Source organism: Limtongia smithiae (genome assembly GCF_038497785.1).
Source record: "Limtongia smithiae strain NRRL Y-17922 unplaced genomic scaffold V1518scaffold_21, whole genome shotgun sequence".
NCBI lineage: Eukaryota > Fungi > Ascomycota > Lipomycetes > Lipomycetales > Lipomycetaceae > Limtongia > Limtongia smithiae.
The window spans coordinates 36,955-51,710 of record NW_027117642.1 but is presented as its reverse complement, the minus strand read 5'-3'; the positions used below and the strand labels follow the sequence as shown (position 1 = coordinate 51,710).

Here is a 14,756-nt window from a genome sequence, read left to right as displayed (position 1 = left end):
CGCTCGGGTTGATTCTTATCCGTGGCGCTTTCCTGCAACAGCTTTGCGCGACTCTTACGCTGTTCTTGTTCCAGCTTTGTACCAAGCTTCCCGCTCGACGCCGCCTTCTTCTGTGTTCGTGCCTATTCCCAAATGTTAGCATTATATCCGTACCTCCATTCACAATTCAAGAAACAACAACGCACCTCAGCTGCCCGCGCGGCCGCAATCCGCGGATCATCCTTCCCATCCGCATCCGCTGCCCCCGCCGACGATGGCATGATCGCGGCGGAATCGCCGCCAAGCACCTTTCCTTGTCCGCGGAACCCAGAAGGCGGAGGAGCTTTCGATGACGAAGCGGGTTTTGTTGAGACGGCTGGGGCGGTGCCAAGTCTTTGGCCATTGGGACCGGTGCCTTGTAGCCTGCGCTGCTGAGCAGGGGCGTGTGAAGAAGGGGAGGATGGAGGCGGAGATGAGAAGCAGTTGCCCATTGTAATGCGGATGAGGAGGGCGAGGAGGGCGAAGTTGTGGCGGTGAAGGAGGTGGTGGTGGTGGTAGTGACTGTGGGGAAACGTCGTGCAAGTGCAACGCCGGCGCACATCGCAAGTTCACCAGCTCGGCCACATACCGCGACTCAGCCCTTGTCTCTATACAAACATGTCTGGCAAACGGAAGGTGTGCTTTGATATTTCACTCCTTCCCTAAAATCACCAGTACTGACTTCTACAGCCGGGCGGCGCATCTTCATACCCGCCAAAACGCTCTCGCTCACAACCACCATTACAGTCACACCCTTCATCGCCAACCACACAACCACAACCCGCTCCTCCACCAAAACGCAACACTGCAATCTACATCACCAATCTCCCTTCCGACGTTACTACAGCTGAACTCGACGCCGTCTTCTCCCGCTACGGGATTATTGCGGAAGACATCTCCACAGGCGCGAAGCGTATCAAGATCTACACCGTGCCCGCCGATGAGGGGACGACGGAAACACCGAAAGGCGATGCCCTTGTCGTGTACTTCCGTGCTGAAAGCGTGCAACTCGCGGTTGATATGATGGACGATACCATTTTCCGTGTTGGTAAAGACGGTGATGATCAGCGGATACATGTGCAGCCGGCGGATATGAACTACAAAGTTGAGAAAGAACCGCAACCTATACAGCAGCGTTCTGCAAAGGACAAGCGCGAGATCATCAAGCGCGCGCAAAAGATGAACAAGTGAGTATCCCGCATTTCCTATCCGGATCGACTCCGTTGCTAACAACACACAGCAAACTCGCAGACTGGGACGACTCCGACCTCGAGCTAATCGAAGAACAGCAACGCAAATCCCTTCCAAAGCACATGGTCAAAAAAAACAACAAACTTGTTATCCTAAAACACGTCTTCACTCTCGCTGAGCTCGATGAGGACGTCGCCGCGGCACTCGACATCAAGCAAGATATTCGTGAGGGCTGCGAGGAAATCGGGCCTGTCACTTCGGTGACGCTATACGACCTCGAGCCAGACGGAGTCATTAGCGTTCGTTTTAAGGATGAAGAAGATGCGGCTGAATGCGTGCGCCGTATGAACGGCAGGTTTTTCAGCGGACGCAGACTCGACGTCGCGCGACATGATGGCATCGCAAAATATCGCAAATCCAAAAAGGGCGATGGCGACGATGATGGCGATACTGATAAAAACGAGGAAGAGCGGTTGCGCAAGTTTGGCGAGTGGCTTGAAAGCGCGGGCGCGGAAGCCGAACACGAGGGCGAGTGGCATGACGACGATAATGACTGAATGCCCATTTTCGCTTGTTGTACTTAACTGTAAGATATACTCTACCAACATGCAATTGATCTTGATGATTAGTTTACATTGTACACGCGCATGCAGACATACGAAAAACTCCGTCCAAGATCAATAATATACTACAATTCATGAGGGTCGCAACAGAGAAACAAAATGCTGTACATACATAAATCACATAAAACACACGTGATAGGACACCATAATCAATCACTGTCGTCGCCTTCGGAACCGCTCATGACATTCACATCTTTAGTCAACACTTTCGACGTCTGTTGCCTTCTTCGATTGCTGCGGCGGAGACCAGCGGCCTTGCCATTTGAGATGTCTGCCTCGTCATCCTCAGCCTCTACGCCGTCTTCTTCCTCATCCGGCATCTCCATCTTGACGAAATCAGGCACATCCATTTTGACATCAACGCCAGTGCCGCCAGCAGCATCCTGCGATTGTCCTTCCTCGTCTTCGCCGCCGTCTTCAGCTTCTTCTTCCTCTGCCTCCTCATCTGTGATATCGTCATCTTCAACCTCGTCCTCAGTCTCCTCATCGAGTTCCTCGGTTTCATCGTCGTCCATCTAGTAAAATTTGTTAGGACACACATCGTCTCACAGACCAGTTCTGCTTTCAAGCTTACCATTTTACCACTAGTGGCGGCAATACCGTCGCGGCTTATTCTCGCTTTCTTTCGTCCCTTCGCCGATTTCAAAGTTGGCGCAGGCGTAGGCGTATCACAGCCGCCGTTGATAGCCACCGCGGCCACACTCTCAGGCCCAGTCGTCATTAATTCCTCCTTCATCTTTGCAACTTTTGCTGAACTCGACGTTACTGGGGACGAAGACGACAGTCCTGCAACACCGTTACCAGCTACCATCGTTGGCGTTGTCGTCGCCGCGGCGGCACCACCTCCTGCACCGGCACGTTTGTTGGCCGTGATCTCCAGGAATTTATCCACTTCCGCTGTTAACCGTGGTAGGAAAAAGTCGAGTTCGAGAACCTCAATAGCTTTGAATATATCCGTATGTGTGACTGTCTTCCGGCCAGCTTGTAGTGTAAGTTCATTTGCTCTAATGGGCGAGCGAACAGGTTAGCCATTTTCTTGAAGTTGGAGAGTATGGACGGACATACGTTGCGGTGAGATAATTGATAAACACAGTCGCGCTCCTGGAAATAGCAGTCATTGCATCCTTCTGGATCTGTGAGTTCGGCGCAACCGACTTCGCAAGCCGTGCCACTGTCGCCTTTGGTAACGTGTAGTCCTGCAGATTTTTAGCAAGTCACTCGCTTCCTCGGGACAACGCCAAGAAGAGCAGCACATACATCTATTCCATGAGTCTCTGCCTCGCGAGGCTCCCTTATCACCGCCGCTGGTGCTTCCGCCTGTACCGATGGCACTGGTGCAGACGGGGGGGCCGCAGCGATCACAAGTGTAGGCTGTTCAGTCAGAGTCTCCTCGTCATTTGTCACGACGGAAGTCACCTCCGTCGCCTCTGTCGACTCCGCTGGTGTGTCTATCGCCAGTTGTGATGCGGTCGCGGATTTCTTCGCTCCTCGAGGCATTATGCTATGCGGTGTGTGGTGGCTGACGCTAGTCGCACTAATCGTGATGGCAGCAGTGTTCGTCGTCGTGATGAGACAACTCGACAGTGGTTTCAGTGCCAATTGGAGCTATTATGACAGACCGCGTATCATCCGGTGACAAGTGTACTCCACGTTGGCATGAAGCGCACGAATAGTCGCGGACGTACGGGGGACAGATGATCGTCGAATACCGCCGGACAAAGGCGAAGACTCAATAACCCAAGACAAGGCAGAGAACACGCAAGGACGCACGTGGCAGACAGGTGTACAATGACTGTGTGTGCGATGCGGTTTAATAGTGACGCTGCGCGCACATTGTTCGAAGGGGGTGGATGTGCAGAGGACGAGGAAAACGAGGAGTTCGGGTTCTATGAAGGCGAGATTTTGCGAGCGCTTCGCAAAACGCGTCCGTGACGCGCTGCACGTGCATACGCCGCGCCGCCTGTTGATCCTTCACTTGAACTGGGCAGCGCTATCTCGACATACCGCAGACGCGTCGGTCATGTCGGCAAGATGCGTGATGTCCAGTATGAATACGCACAAAAGTGCCATATGCAAAGCAATGGAGTATGCTGCGCATCCGTGAAATGACACGCGAAAACCTTGAGACTACGCGTGTAAAGTTCTACTTTCCGCGAATTTTTCTTGATCTCCTCCTCGCTTGATAATTTGGATATTTGATGATCATAAGATTGGTTACATCAAATCAAGGTGAAGCACGGCGAACAACCCTAGACGCGTCACGGTTAAGCTCCTAACAGTGTCGCGTCCCCGATCATCTAGGTTCCAATATCCCAACGACAAGCACTCAGGTCGTCAGCTCAACAAGTGTTCTCAATGAAAGGTGTAATTGAAGATGAGCTCCATCATATATGCCAACGTCTCCTATTAATGTAACTCTACTCTATACTGTATGATACACCAGCTACTATATCCGCCATGCTTAGCTACTTCATAGATATATACAGAAACGCCACCGCACACCCATGCTTTCCCACCCAAACGAAAACAGATAGAAACAGACACCTCTTAGACACCAACGTCATATTACTACTTTTTCTCGGAGCGTGACACGGTTCCCATGACAATCTCAACCTGTCGTCGCGGCAGTCCCTGGTTAGTTGTCGCCAGCCCGCCGCGGACCGCCACGCCTTTGCGCTTGCTGCGGCGTGTGGCATCAGAGGCAACCATAGCAAAGTCCAGAATTGAACGCCGGGTATGCAGCGCGCCTGGTTGTCCTGAACCAGAACTTGATCGCGATGCTAGCCCTGATTTTCCCAATTCATCGACGGCGCCCTCCGGCAGACCGTGACGCGGCCGTGTTGCAGTAGACGCCGACGTGCGTCCTTGTCGTGAGGTAGGCCCAGACGCAGACTTGGAGGTCTTGGAAAACAAGGGCGTACTGGTGCTGCTGGAGCTCTTACCCGATATCCCCTCCTCGCCACCAGCACAGCGTTTCAGCAGTCTGTCTGTCTCTCTCGGCAAACGCGATCCAAAACTAAAATCAAGGTTAGTCATCCTAAATATAGTAGGCACGTCGCAGAACGCTTACTATGGTACGACAATTTCTGCACAAAAATCACGAACTTCATTATTGCTCGCCTCCTTCTCGCCATTTCCAGCACGTGCCGGCGAAGAAATGATGTAGTCCAGACTCGATACTGCTTGCCATATATTGAGGTGGTCAAAATAAACGTCTAGTGTCACGCGAACGTTCAAACCAGTAGCTTTTGTGCTCATTGCCGTTCTTTTTGGTGTCTTGGATGGGGCAGACGTCGGTGAACTCTTCGATGCCACCGCTGCCACCGCCGCCGCCGCCGCCGCTGCTGCTTTTGAAAGTATGCGTTCCTGTGCAAGAATTTCAAGAAGCAAAATTATCTGCAACTTCGTCCTGTTATGTTGTTAGTTGTCGTGTTCGCTCTGCAGTATCAGCAGGAGTCATGTCCACATACTCTCGCTTCTTCAAGTCATTGACTTTTCTGCTTCTCAGTTTCGGCTTTCGAACCGCATCATCTATGTTCCACCACCGCTGTATAAACGTACGCTCTTCCTCCTGCGCACTGAGCCCAATCGACGTGCTCGCAATTCCAGGTGGGGGAGGTACCATAATGTCACCTCCATCGTCTCTATATATGCCGCCGATAATCGGCACCTCGTCCGTGCCATGTAAATTCTCCAGCTCGGATAGGTAATCCGGCAATCCATGCTTGTATTTAAAATTGAGCGCACTTATGGTGAGTACCATGTGCTGTAGCACGTCGATAATCTTCGTTGAATTGTCCTGGCAGAGCGTGCGGAATCGTGCAAGCGTGGTCTTCACGAAGAAGGTCACCGCAGTCCGTGAAACATACAGCGCTTCAAAGTACAATGACTGTAGATGTTTGAGAAGATCTCGCGTTGCACTTGACTTTGGTGTAGGTCGCGCGATGCCTGGTGTCGGTATAGCCGAGTATACCAGCGACTTGTCGGACTTGTGAGATGATTTGATCGGCTTCGGGGACGGCGGACACTTCATAAAAAGCGGTTCAATAACAATCTTCTCGTTGTCGGACGCCTCATTCAAGTGGACATCTTCTCCGGCAGACAGGCTCTTCCAGAATTCGACGAAGTCAGTCTCAGCTGTAGTAATGTCCCGCGACATCACTGCTATTCCGCGACCTCCATTTCCGGAGCTGTTGACTGCGCGCAGTTTCACTGACCGCTCAAGAGACTTGGCGTCCAAAGCTCTAATATGCTTAATCTTCACTGCGTCTGGTAGCCTCGTACACATATACACGTCAGCGCCGGCGCGCTCAATTAGCACTAAACAGCTATCTTCCTCGATCTTTGCGAACAGCATTTTGTCTCCAAGTTCCGAACCAAATGCAGACGAATCCATTGTGAAAGCACGGGGCGCGTATTTTCCCAACTGGGTACGCGATGCGCAGGACGCGAGCAATCGCGCCTCTGTCCCGACCGTATAAGTGCTATTACTGCATGCGGTTGAAGCCCCAGCTGATTCAAGGTGATGGCCAGTGTGAGAAAATCCAATTGGGTCTATAATCTCGAGCAGAGAGAGCGGGAGACACGACGAGGAGATTGCGACGATGGGGACGATTGTGAGAACATTGGACAGTGAATTTCCATGATATGGCTGCGCCAGTGGTCGAATTAGCAAGCAAAAAGCAGTTTGGAATATAACCAGCAATGCACATACATGAATTTCAAAAGAATGCATGTACTCCGGCTGTGGCTCTGCACTTTTGCGTTTTGGCGCCATAGCGAGAAGTCAACGAGTACGATACACACGCTTCTCGGCAGCCGTAACACGTCACGGTGCAACCACAAGACACTTGCACTTCGCTGCACGCGCAACTACAGTACTCCTGGACACCTGTCGGTAGCTTATGAAGACATTCGAGGTGGTGAAGTTGAACGATGTGCGGTGAATGGGGCAACTCCTTGCTCCAGTGTGTGATCACGAACTCTGGCAGGTTGGGAGACGGCGATCGCGACGCGCAGGTCCAGACCTGCTGACCAGCCAGCAGCCGGCCATATACGCAGACCTCTGGCTAGCAAATAGATATATATATATATCTATATATATATACAATTCGTAATTATACATACACATGTAAATACACGATTATGCTCTAATTACAACGTCCGTTCCCTTCGTGGTGTACTTCACACCTTTGTATGGCTTAATCCTGTCGTCCAAACCCTTTGCGCTCACAATTCTGAAACTGTCCACCTTCGCGCCGCTAACGAGCATGCCCTGGCAGTCATATGATATCTTCATATACTTAGGGAACTCCTGTGGCACCAGGCCATCCTCACCCGTCTCGAGGTTTTCGTTAACGGCAAGTGAGCCTCGCAAGGTGGCAGTCCAGCCCATCGGTGTCTTTCCGGGGAAACGCCACAATCCATGGCCCTTTCTCTCGACGTTAAATTCGCCCGACGACGCTCGTGTTCCCTTGACGCTTTGCACACGGTCTGCGTCGAATACGACCTCGACCTGCAGGTTTTCAACGAATTTCACGTTTCGCGGCACCCGTGTCCAGACGCGAACTTCGAACTCATCCTTGCCGATACCAAGCCCGGTCTTCAGATCTCCGCCAACAGGGCCAGACTCGACACCGGAAATGGTGTATTGCAACAAGCAGCACTTTCCATCTGGCGGGATGAACGACAGCGTGCCGGGGTGATCTCGCCAACGCGATAGACGCACGCATGGATGAAACGCAGGGCCCTCCAGAAGACGGCCATTAAATGATAGAACCAGCTGAATATCAGGCATCCCGGATAGTCTCGTTGTAGCATAGACCGAGCCATGAACAATAGACACCACCGGTTCAGGGAGCACTTGGGGTACGGAAGGCGTATAAAACGCAGAGGCGGATGGTACGCTCGAGTTCACGTTGTTCAGCGAGTTCAAGAGCTGCTGTGCGGGGGATAGCGCAGGGACAATAACGGAGAGCGACTCCTGTATGTCGATATAGAGTTCGTTGTTGCTGTGCTTCACATTTGACCGGCGCCATGGAACATTAGAACGGGAAGCTCCGTCCAAGGACGATACAGATGCCATGGTTGTGCCGCCAGATCCTGACTTCGAGCTCGTCGTTCCTGCTGTGAGCCGCGGTAGATGGAAACTGCTGGAGCTGTATGGAACGAGGTCCCGGAGCGCGTTTTCCTCGGTAACAAAAGGATAGCCGTCCTCAATCATCTCGTTCAGCAGCATCATTATGACCGAGTAATGCTTCTCGATTTTGTGCCGCGAAATTGGTGCATCGAAGTAGTCGTGGAGTACCTTGATCATATGCGAAATGAACTCCAGCGGCACCAGCGCGGGAATTGCGGATGAGCATGGCACGAGAAACATAAGCGAGTCTTCTTTCCGGTAAAACAGGAGCTCGCTCTCCGAAAGCTTCACAACGACGTCATCGGGCGACGAGTCGCGCAGAGCGACTTGAATGGTCTTGTTGGTCGGCGGATTGCTGGCGACGGGGTAGTCAAATAGTGATTGACTATGCGTAACCATTAGCGCATTACAAATTGGTGAAAGCGCATGCTCTCGTCAATTCAGACATACCCGTTAATGTCGGTGATGTATACAGCGAGGATGGACATGGCTGAGTGTGCTTATCTCTGCCCACGACGCAGGTAGAACGAACAATGGAGCGGCTCTGCTATTGAACTGGCTTCGGCTTCAAGACAAGTATGGGCGCGCAATGACAGAAGTGTAAATAGGCTCGTGTTCAGGAGTTGCGACGGATAGCGGAGACCTGGTGGCTGCGATGCTGGCTAAATGGGATCATATCTGGTCAAGGCATGGGACACCATCGCCTCGAGGGGTCGAGACTGCAACCTCACTAACAAGGTTTTCTTAGCGCGGAGTGTATTTGTATGTGCATGCTCAATTAGCGTTCGAAGTTCGATGTTATATATATCAGATAATGCTACAAAACGCTAATCCAAGGTGCACATTGAGAGTTTATATAAGATTAGGTTTCAGATGTGATTAGGGCGCCAGTAGTTCGACTTCGAGCAGCTCATTCAACCCTCAAAATTCTGAAGGTCGGTTTCATAGCATCAATTGTGTATTATTCCTCCTCTTACTCGCTCCTATATGATCGTACAAATTATGATACAAATTAAAACACAGAAATTGGTGAGGCAATTAAGCGCCGGCGCCGGCGCCGCCGACGCCAAGCCCGCTATCCTCATCCTCGGACTCGACCTTTTCTATATGCAGGTTTTCGTTGGCCAAAAGCACACGATCTGTTGGTCTGCGCGGCCATTTACGCGCCATGTCGATCTTGGACGTTGAAAATAAGAGCTCGAGCAGCCAGAGCAGGAGAATGTCTATAACCGCGCACATCACGAACAGTTTCCCCGCCCAAATGCCGCAACCATAATAACGCTTGAGCCGGTCAATAACTGGTTCATCCTCAATGCGCGCCACAATGTCGTATACTATCTCAGTTCGTCGTGCGACATCGTGCCAGCCGTACATGTTCTTGACCTGGTCGTGAAACTTGGACGTATCCACGCTCTTGCTCTCGATCAGAGAAATTGCCTGCGAAGTAGATGAGACAAGTGAGTCCTCCGAGGGCGACGAAAAAATTGTCATATGCGAAGGCAGAACCTCTGGGATACCGCCGACTTTTGTCGTCACGACGAGTAATCCACAAGATGCAGCCTCGACGAGCACAGTGCCGAACGCCTCAGTCAGCGTCGGATGCAGATAAATATGACCCTTGACCATAACGTCGCGCACATCTTCGTGTCGCACACTGCCCATCAGCTCCACGCGCTCTTGAAGTTGATATTTTTCCCGCATCTGCTCGAGGTCGATCTCGCGAGGGCCACTACCGGCGATGATAAAACGTACACTCGGGTGCGTCATGCATATACGCGGGATAACCGCTGTGAGTAAGTCTGCTCCTTTGTTAGGGTATAACCGCGATATCACAACAATTGTAACTAAAAGAAGACGTCAGTCGAATAATCACTGTAGTCGGATGAAGTGGTAAGCATACTATTTGATGAAGATGCCTTTGACGGATCCGGACGGAAATTAGACGCGACTACGGCGTTCGGAATAACGCTCACCATGACGGGGTCAAGGGATGCTCTAAGTACTGTGTTTTCCTTGCTACAAAGAGTACAGTGTTAGTAGTCAAGCAATGTCGCAGGAAAATAGTCGCCCATGAGCATACTCACCAAGTATGCGAAACACATATAACATGTCCAATATCACTCAACGTAAATTTGAGCAGCTTATTTCCAAGAATACTTCCCGGGTCTGCGAACCCGAACAACGAATGATCAGTGAAAACGGTCTTCAAGCCCATTGTCCGCGAGTGCAGAATTGCCTCATGACACAAACTGCTCAAACTCGCATGGCCGTGCACAATCTGAATTTGTTCTCGGATAAGAATATTGCGGAGTACCGGAAACGCAGAGAACACCGAGGGGAAGGTGGATTCGCGATACAGTACGAAGAACGGAACGTAGTACACTTTCAGTCCGTGCGTGAGATACCGCACGCCAGTGCGCGACCCATGAGCGTGTGTGATAATGATAACGGAGTGACCGAGAGATATTAATTTCTACCTTAGCCTGTTAGCTAGTGGACATCGAAAGAGCAGCGACAGTTTCAGACTGACCGACGAGAGCTGGAATATATGCGACTCGATTCCACCCGGCTGGGGGTAAAAGAAGTCGCACACCATCCTGTATACACATGTCAGATCTCATAAACTCACTAAAATGTAGAACATCCGGTATAATTCACTCACGCTATGTTATATGGCATTGTGACTGTGGTTCTGCACTGCCGACGACGTGCAAATACAAGGAGCAGACTTGGATTGCGCGGTAGCTGACAGAAACACACCGCGCGACCTTGCAAGTGTCTCCGTGGTTCAATACACAAACGTGACGACCTATGATGCAAATATATGCATGTTAACGGGAGTTGGACTACCTAGAGTGTGGAATGAGTCGGTCAGGTGGACTTTCGTCACGCGTAAAGACGTGCGGCTTACGTGTCGTGTGTGCATATCCGCTCGATAAGCCGCCCACCGTAGTCTCATCTTGTTCTACGTTGCAATTTGATATCAACAGCAAGGCTTCCAATTGAGTGGAACTGTTACTGTTTATTTGCACATAAACTCCCTACCATGCGTAAAAGACGTAAAACCACCGCATAAACCTTCCTTATATACAAAACACAGAAACATACGCAATGACCGGTGAACTATAAGAGATCGAGGTCACATTACTTGGACATGTCGATATCGAAGCTCGACCCGCAACTGACGCATGAAATTAGTAAAGTGACGCTATACGAAACAAACATAATCAAATAGAGACTTACCCGCAACTAGAGCTCGCTCGGGGATTGTTGATAATTTTGAACTGACTACCGATGAGTTCGGTCGTATAGTCGACGGTGGAGTCTTTCAGCAGACTGAGCGACATCTCGTCCATGACGACCTTGGCACCGTCAAGGTCGAAGATTCTGCAATCCGCGTTAGTGTCTGAGTTGAGATGTTGTTGAGGACCAAGAGTACCTACGTGTCTTCCTCTGGTTTGTAATCTTCTTTCAAACCAAGAAGGTACTGAAAACCGTGGCAGCCGCCGCTCTCGACGACAACTCGGAGCATCAGGTTCGAGTTGTTGTCTGAGAGTTTGATGGCGTTCAATTTCTGACACAAGTCAGCACTCCATACGAATATGACGGTGTAGACCACCAAAACATACCGCAGCAGCAAGCGGGGTGATGTAGATCATCATATCCTTGCCCTCTTCGTCTTGCCGAGGATTCACGATCTGCGGTGTCTGCGGACTGTGATCGTCCTCGGTGCTCGCGTACGGCATGAACCGCTTGAAACTATCGATCTTTTTCGCTTCCAGCGCGATACTCCGGTTGTGTTGCAACATGTACAGCGCATGTGAGCTCGTCATAGTCGTGGTGCTAGTGGGGGCTAGTCGCGACGACGGTAGTGGGCGGAGAAAGACCCGTCTGAGGCCTGATGTTGTGGTGGCGGCAACGTGGTACTGTGCGCGAGCGTTGTAGACGACCGATCTTGCGCCAACCGTAACGAGAGTATGAGTTCTAGCAAGAGATTGCATCGTGTGGGTGCGTGATGGTGTTGTGTGGAGTTCGGGCGCGGGAGGCAGGCCTTGCTGCTTGGTAATGGCGAATGAAATGAATATGGACGACTTGCTTTCATGCTCACCGCAAACGCGTGCACTACATCACGCGAAGCGCCTACGCCATTTTGGGCAATTCGTTTCCTCGCACGAGTGTTCCTATATCGATCGCGTTTGGTGTCCTCACCAGCGATTCGTACTCCGCTGTCCACCGCCATTACTATGGCCGGCGAGACTCATGCTCTCACTGACGTCGAGCGCGCGCTCGTCCAAGCGTTCATGGCCAACCGCACATTTAAGGAGTCCCAGCTGAAACGCGCCCTCGCCAGCATTCTCACTGCCTCGAGTACGTGTCTCGTAGAGCATACAGATGCAATACCCATTTGAGCACACGATCATCACTAATGCTAGTAATTTTACAGACAGACTTGTGGGCGGCGCAAATGTGGGAAACGATGCGCTGGTCGTCGACCAGGACTCGATAACCACAGAACAGATCGGCGAGTACATCAGTACTATTAACACAGCACTTTACGACCTTGACTACGAAGTGCGCTGTACGCAGACCGAGAACAACGGACTTGTTTGGGAATTGGTTCGTTTTATTGCTTGAGCACGTGTGATTGATGTCGGGACGGTTGGATAACCTGTGTCTTCACTCTCTAGGAGGCCATGGAATGATCGCTGAGCAGGGGTGAACAGTACATCAAGCACAGGCAAACGCTATTATACAATCGTTCTGTCTAAGTTACAATGCAAATACGACTATTATATGTGCGACTGACGCTCGACTACGGCTGAGGTCCACGACCGTCGTCAGACGTCCGCCGGTCATCGTCGAAATTTCCTTCCAAGGAGAGCTCGACCTCATCGATCACATCCCACACGATATCTTCCGCGATCTGTTCGTCGTACCGCTCGCTCATTGGTCGCACAGTTTTAAAGATCTCGTGCTTGTTTCCCCCTCGCAGGTCGCCAGGGTAGAAGTCAAAGTCTGGTCCAAAATTGAACTGCGCCGTGCCGCCTTGATACACGCTAACGGTTGGGAAATATCCTAATCGGCCATCGTCGACGACACGCGCGCCTGGCATGTTCAGCGGCTCGCTGTGTGGCGGCAGAAACGGCAGCAGGTTGTCAAACGGCGTGCCGACATATTTGCCATTCTTGTACACCTTGATGCACGAACCTGGAAGACCCTGTGAGTGCAATCGCCGCAGACGCGCCTGCACGTCTTCGCTTGAAGACTGGTTCAGCAAATTATTCATATCGTGCGCGGGCATGTAGTCAAACTGCTCAAAGTACAACTGACCCTTGTACCGGATCGTGAACCGGTCGCGAAGGACGTTGGACTCAGCGCTGAGCGTTGGCGCCTGGCTTTTATACTGCTTTAGACTTAACTTTGGCACGGCGGCAGCGCCAATTTGCCCAGCTTTGATGCCTGCCGCCGCGGCCGCGGCCGCGGCTTGCACCTGATACTGCATTGGCGGAAGGGAGATGTAGAGACCGATCACGTCGCCTGTCTGAAACGGCTCGTCCATGAAGTCAGTTGCGCGCGAAACGTAAAATTTCTGGCCGGTGACGTCTCGGATGCCGTAGCCGTACGCGTCGAATCCTACGGGTGTCTCGAGTGATGCTGTAGTTCATCGGTTAGAATCGCTACATACAAGACCACAGTTATATGGTCTACTTGCCTTCACGGCGGGACCAGCCCACCCGAACGTTTCCGTCCTCCGCGGCAGCGGTGTTGCCTCGCACGATCCTGCATTCCCAAAACCAGCGGCCCTCGCGTACACTGACGTTTGCCCGTGCAGTGCGGTAGCCTTTGTCAGTGGATATCGTACATGACGTGTCCCTGTCGACCAAGGTCTGCATGCTCATGTCCGCGTAGTCCACGCGCGCACCGTACGGCGGCATCTCCGTCTCGCGGTACATGAGACTCGTGAACGCATCGTCAGCTTCACATGGGATGTACCGGAACCCGCGCCGGTTGAACGGATGATCGTCGGTAAGATACATGCGAATCCGGTCGCCGGTGCGTGGACACAGAGGATCGACGAAGCCAGGCTGTGAGAGGAATAGCGGCAGCCGTGGAACGGACGTCAAGTCGCCCTGCTTATGCGCTGGCGGACGCGTCCGCAGAGGCGATAGATACTGTGGAATTGCATCCCGTCGTGCAGTTTTGGCCCTGGAGGACTTCTTTGTGATCTTGCTTTCCGTTGGTGGAGATGCCGCTCTGCTGTCAGACCGTCGCGGCTCTTTGGAGGTCTGCTTTCTTGATGAGAATAATGAACTTGATGTCGGTGGTAGGGGTGATGTCGTTCTTGCCGTAGTCCCACTTGTTGCTAATGTCACCGCTGTTACGGCTGGCTCTGGTCTATTACTGGTGGCCCCGCCGCGACCGTCAGCGTTGTGGCCCTGATCTCGAGCTGCGAGCTCCGGCTCGATTGCAACCTCGGGTTTGACCTCGGTTCCTACTGCAGGTGGCACCTGCAGTACTGCCGAGTCCATCGCCAGTGTATGACTGCACGTTGTTAAAGTGAAAACAGTTTTCCGGTGGGGATGGCCAACTGCTTGTACGCGAAGCCAGACAAAGTTTACCTCGACGTCACATCCACGACCACGAGCCACGAGTCGTCTGCCATCTCCTTTGTCGTCGACTCGTAGCCGCCTCAGCAATCTCCTCTGTACATCCTGACACACTCTCTCTTCTGAGGCATGCGGACGGCATTTCCCGCGGCATCGCCATGTCCGTAGACGACGGCC

General features: G+C 52.0%; 8 protein-coding genes across 8 annotated transcripts; 2 read left to right on the top strand and 6 right to left on the bottom strand.

Moving 5' to 3' along the window:
• The first annotated feature begins 563 nt into the window (after positions 1 to 563).
• Positions 564 to 2,100, top strand: V1518DRAFT_388899 (uncharacterized protein). Its single transcript, XM_066901734.1, has 4 exons — positions 564 to 654; positions 709 to 1,205; positions 1,259 to 1,795; positions 1,863 to 2,100. Exons 1-3 carry the CDS (start codon positions 637 to 639, stop codon positions 1,764 to 1,766), a joined length of 1,023 nt encoding a protein of 340 aa, XP_066756842.1. The 5' UTR covers positions 564 to 636; the 3' UTR covers positions 1,767 to 1,795; positions 1,863 to 2,100.
• V1518DRAFT_184751 (uncharacterized protein) lies at positions 1,878 to 3,524 on the bottom strand. The gene is made up of 4 exons (XM_066900852.1): positions 3,090 to 3,524; positions 2,898 to 3,028; positions 2,407 to 2,836; positions 1,878 to 2,347 (listed from the first exon to the last, which is right to left on the bottom strand). The coding sequence occupies exons 1-4, from the start codon at positions 3,327 to 3,329 to the stop codon at positions 1,982 to 1,984; spliced, it is 1,167 nt and encodes a 388-aa protein (XP_066756841.1). The 5' UTR covers positions 3,330 to 3,524; the 3' UTR covers positions 1,878 to 1,981.
• A 656-nt stretch (positions 3,525 to 4,180) lies between these two features.
• On the bottom strand, positions 4,181 to 6,817 carry V1518DRAFT_423969 (DNA replication regulator SLD3-domain-containing protein). The gene is made up of 4 exons (XM_066905815.1): positions 6,547 to 6,817; positions 5,303 to 6,483; positions 4,903 to 5,241; positions 4,181 to 4,848 (listed from the first exon to the last, which is right to left on the bottom strand). Exons 1-4 carry the CDS (start codon positions 6,607 to 6,609, stop codon positions 4,401 to 4,403), a joined length of 2,031 nt encoding a protein of 676 aa, XP_066756840.1. The 5' UTR covers positions 6,610 to 6,817; the 3' UTR covers positions 4,181 to 4,400.
• An 88-nt stretch (positions 6,818 to 6,905) lies between these two features.
• On the bottom strand, positions 6,906 to 8,648 carry V1518DRAFT_423967 (Mu homology domain-containing protein). Its single transcript, XM_066905814.1, has one exon. It carries the CDS (start codon positions 8,368 to 8,370, stop codon positions 6,976 to 6,978), a length of 1,395 nt encoding a protein of 464 aa, XP_066756839.1. The 5' UTR covers positions 8,371 to 8,648; the 3' UTR covers positions 6,906 to 6,975.
• A 361-nt stretch (positions 8,649 to 9,009) lies between these two features.
• Positions 9,010 to 10,650, bottom strand: V1518DRAFT_430074 (uncharacterized protein; the record flags this gene model as incomplete). The annotated part of the gene is made up of 5 exons (XM_066906162.1): positions 9,010 to 9,815; positions 9,872 to 9,987; positions 10,056 to 10,444; positions 10,502 to 10,568; positions 10,634 to 10,650. 5 exons carry the CDS (start codon positions 10,648 to 10,650, stop codon positions 9,010 to 9,012), a joined length of 1,395 nt encoding a protein of 464 aa, XP_066756838.1.
• A 465-nt stretch (positions 10,651 to 11,115) lies between these two features.
• V1518DRAFT_439515 (uncharacterized protein) lies at positions 11,116 to 11,717 on the bottom strand (the record flags this gene model as incomplete). Its single annotated transcript, XM_066906401.1, has 4 exons — positions 11,116 to 11,152; positions 11,215 to 11,358; positions 11,415 to 11,545; positions 11,601 to 11,717. 4 exons carry the CDS (start codon positions 11,715 to 11,717, stop codon positions 11,116 to 11,118), a joined length of 429 nt encoding a protein of 142 aa, XP_066756837.1.
• Positions 11,718 to 12,215: 498 nt separating this feature from the next.
• Positions 12,216 to 12,606, top strand: V1518DRAFT_407930 (uncharacterized protein; the record flags this gene model as incomplete). Its single annotated transcript, XM_066902015.1, has 2 exons — positions 12,216 to 12,339; positions 12,416 to 12,606. The coding sequence occupies 2 exons, from the start codon at positions 12,216 to 12,218 to the stop codon at positions 12,604 to 12,606; spliced, it is 315 nt and encodes a 104-aa protein (XP_066756836.1).
• V1518DRAFT_398909 (uncharacterized protein) lies at positions 12,575 to 14,649 on the bottom strand. The gene is made up of 2 exons (XM_066901837.1): positions 13,685 to 14,649; positions 12,575 to 13,626 (listed from the first exon to the last, which is right to left on the bottom strand). Exons 1-2 carry the CDS (start codon positions 14,499 to 14,501, stop codon positions 12,785 to 12,787), a joined length of 1,659 nt encoding a protein of 552 aa, XP_066756835.1. The 5' UTR covers positions 14,502 to 14,649; the 3' UTR covers positions 12,575 to 12,784.
• Positions 14,650 to 14,756: the final 107 nt, after the last annotated feature.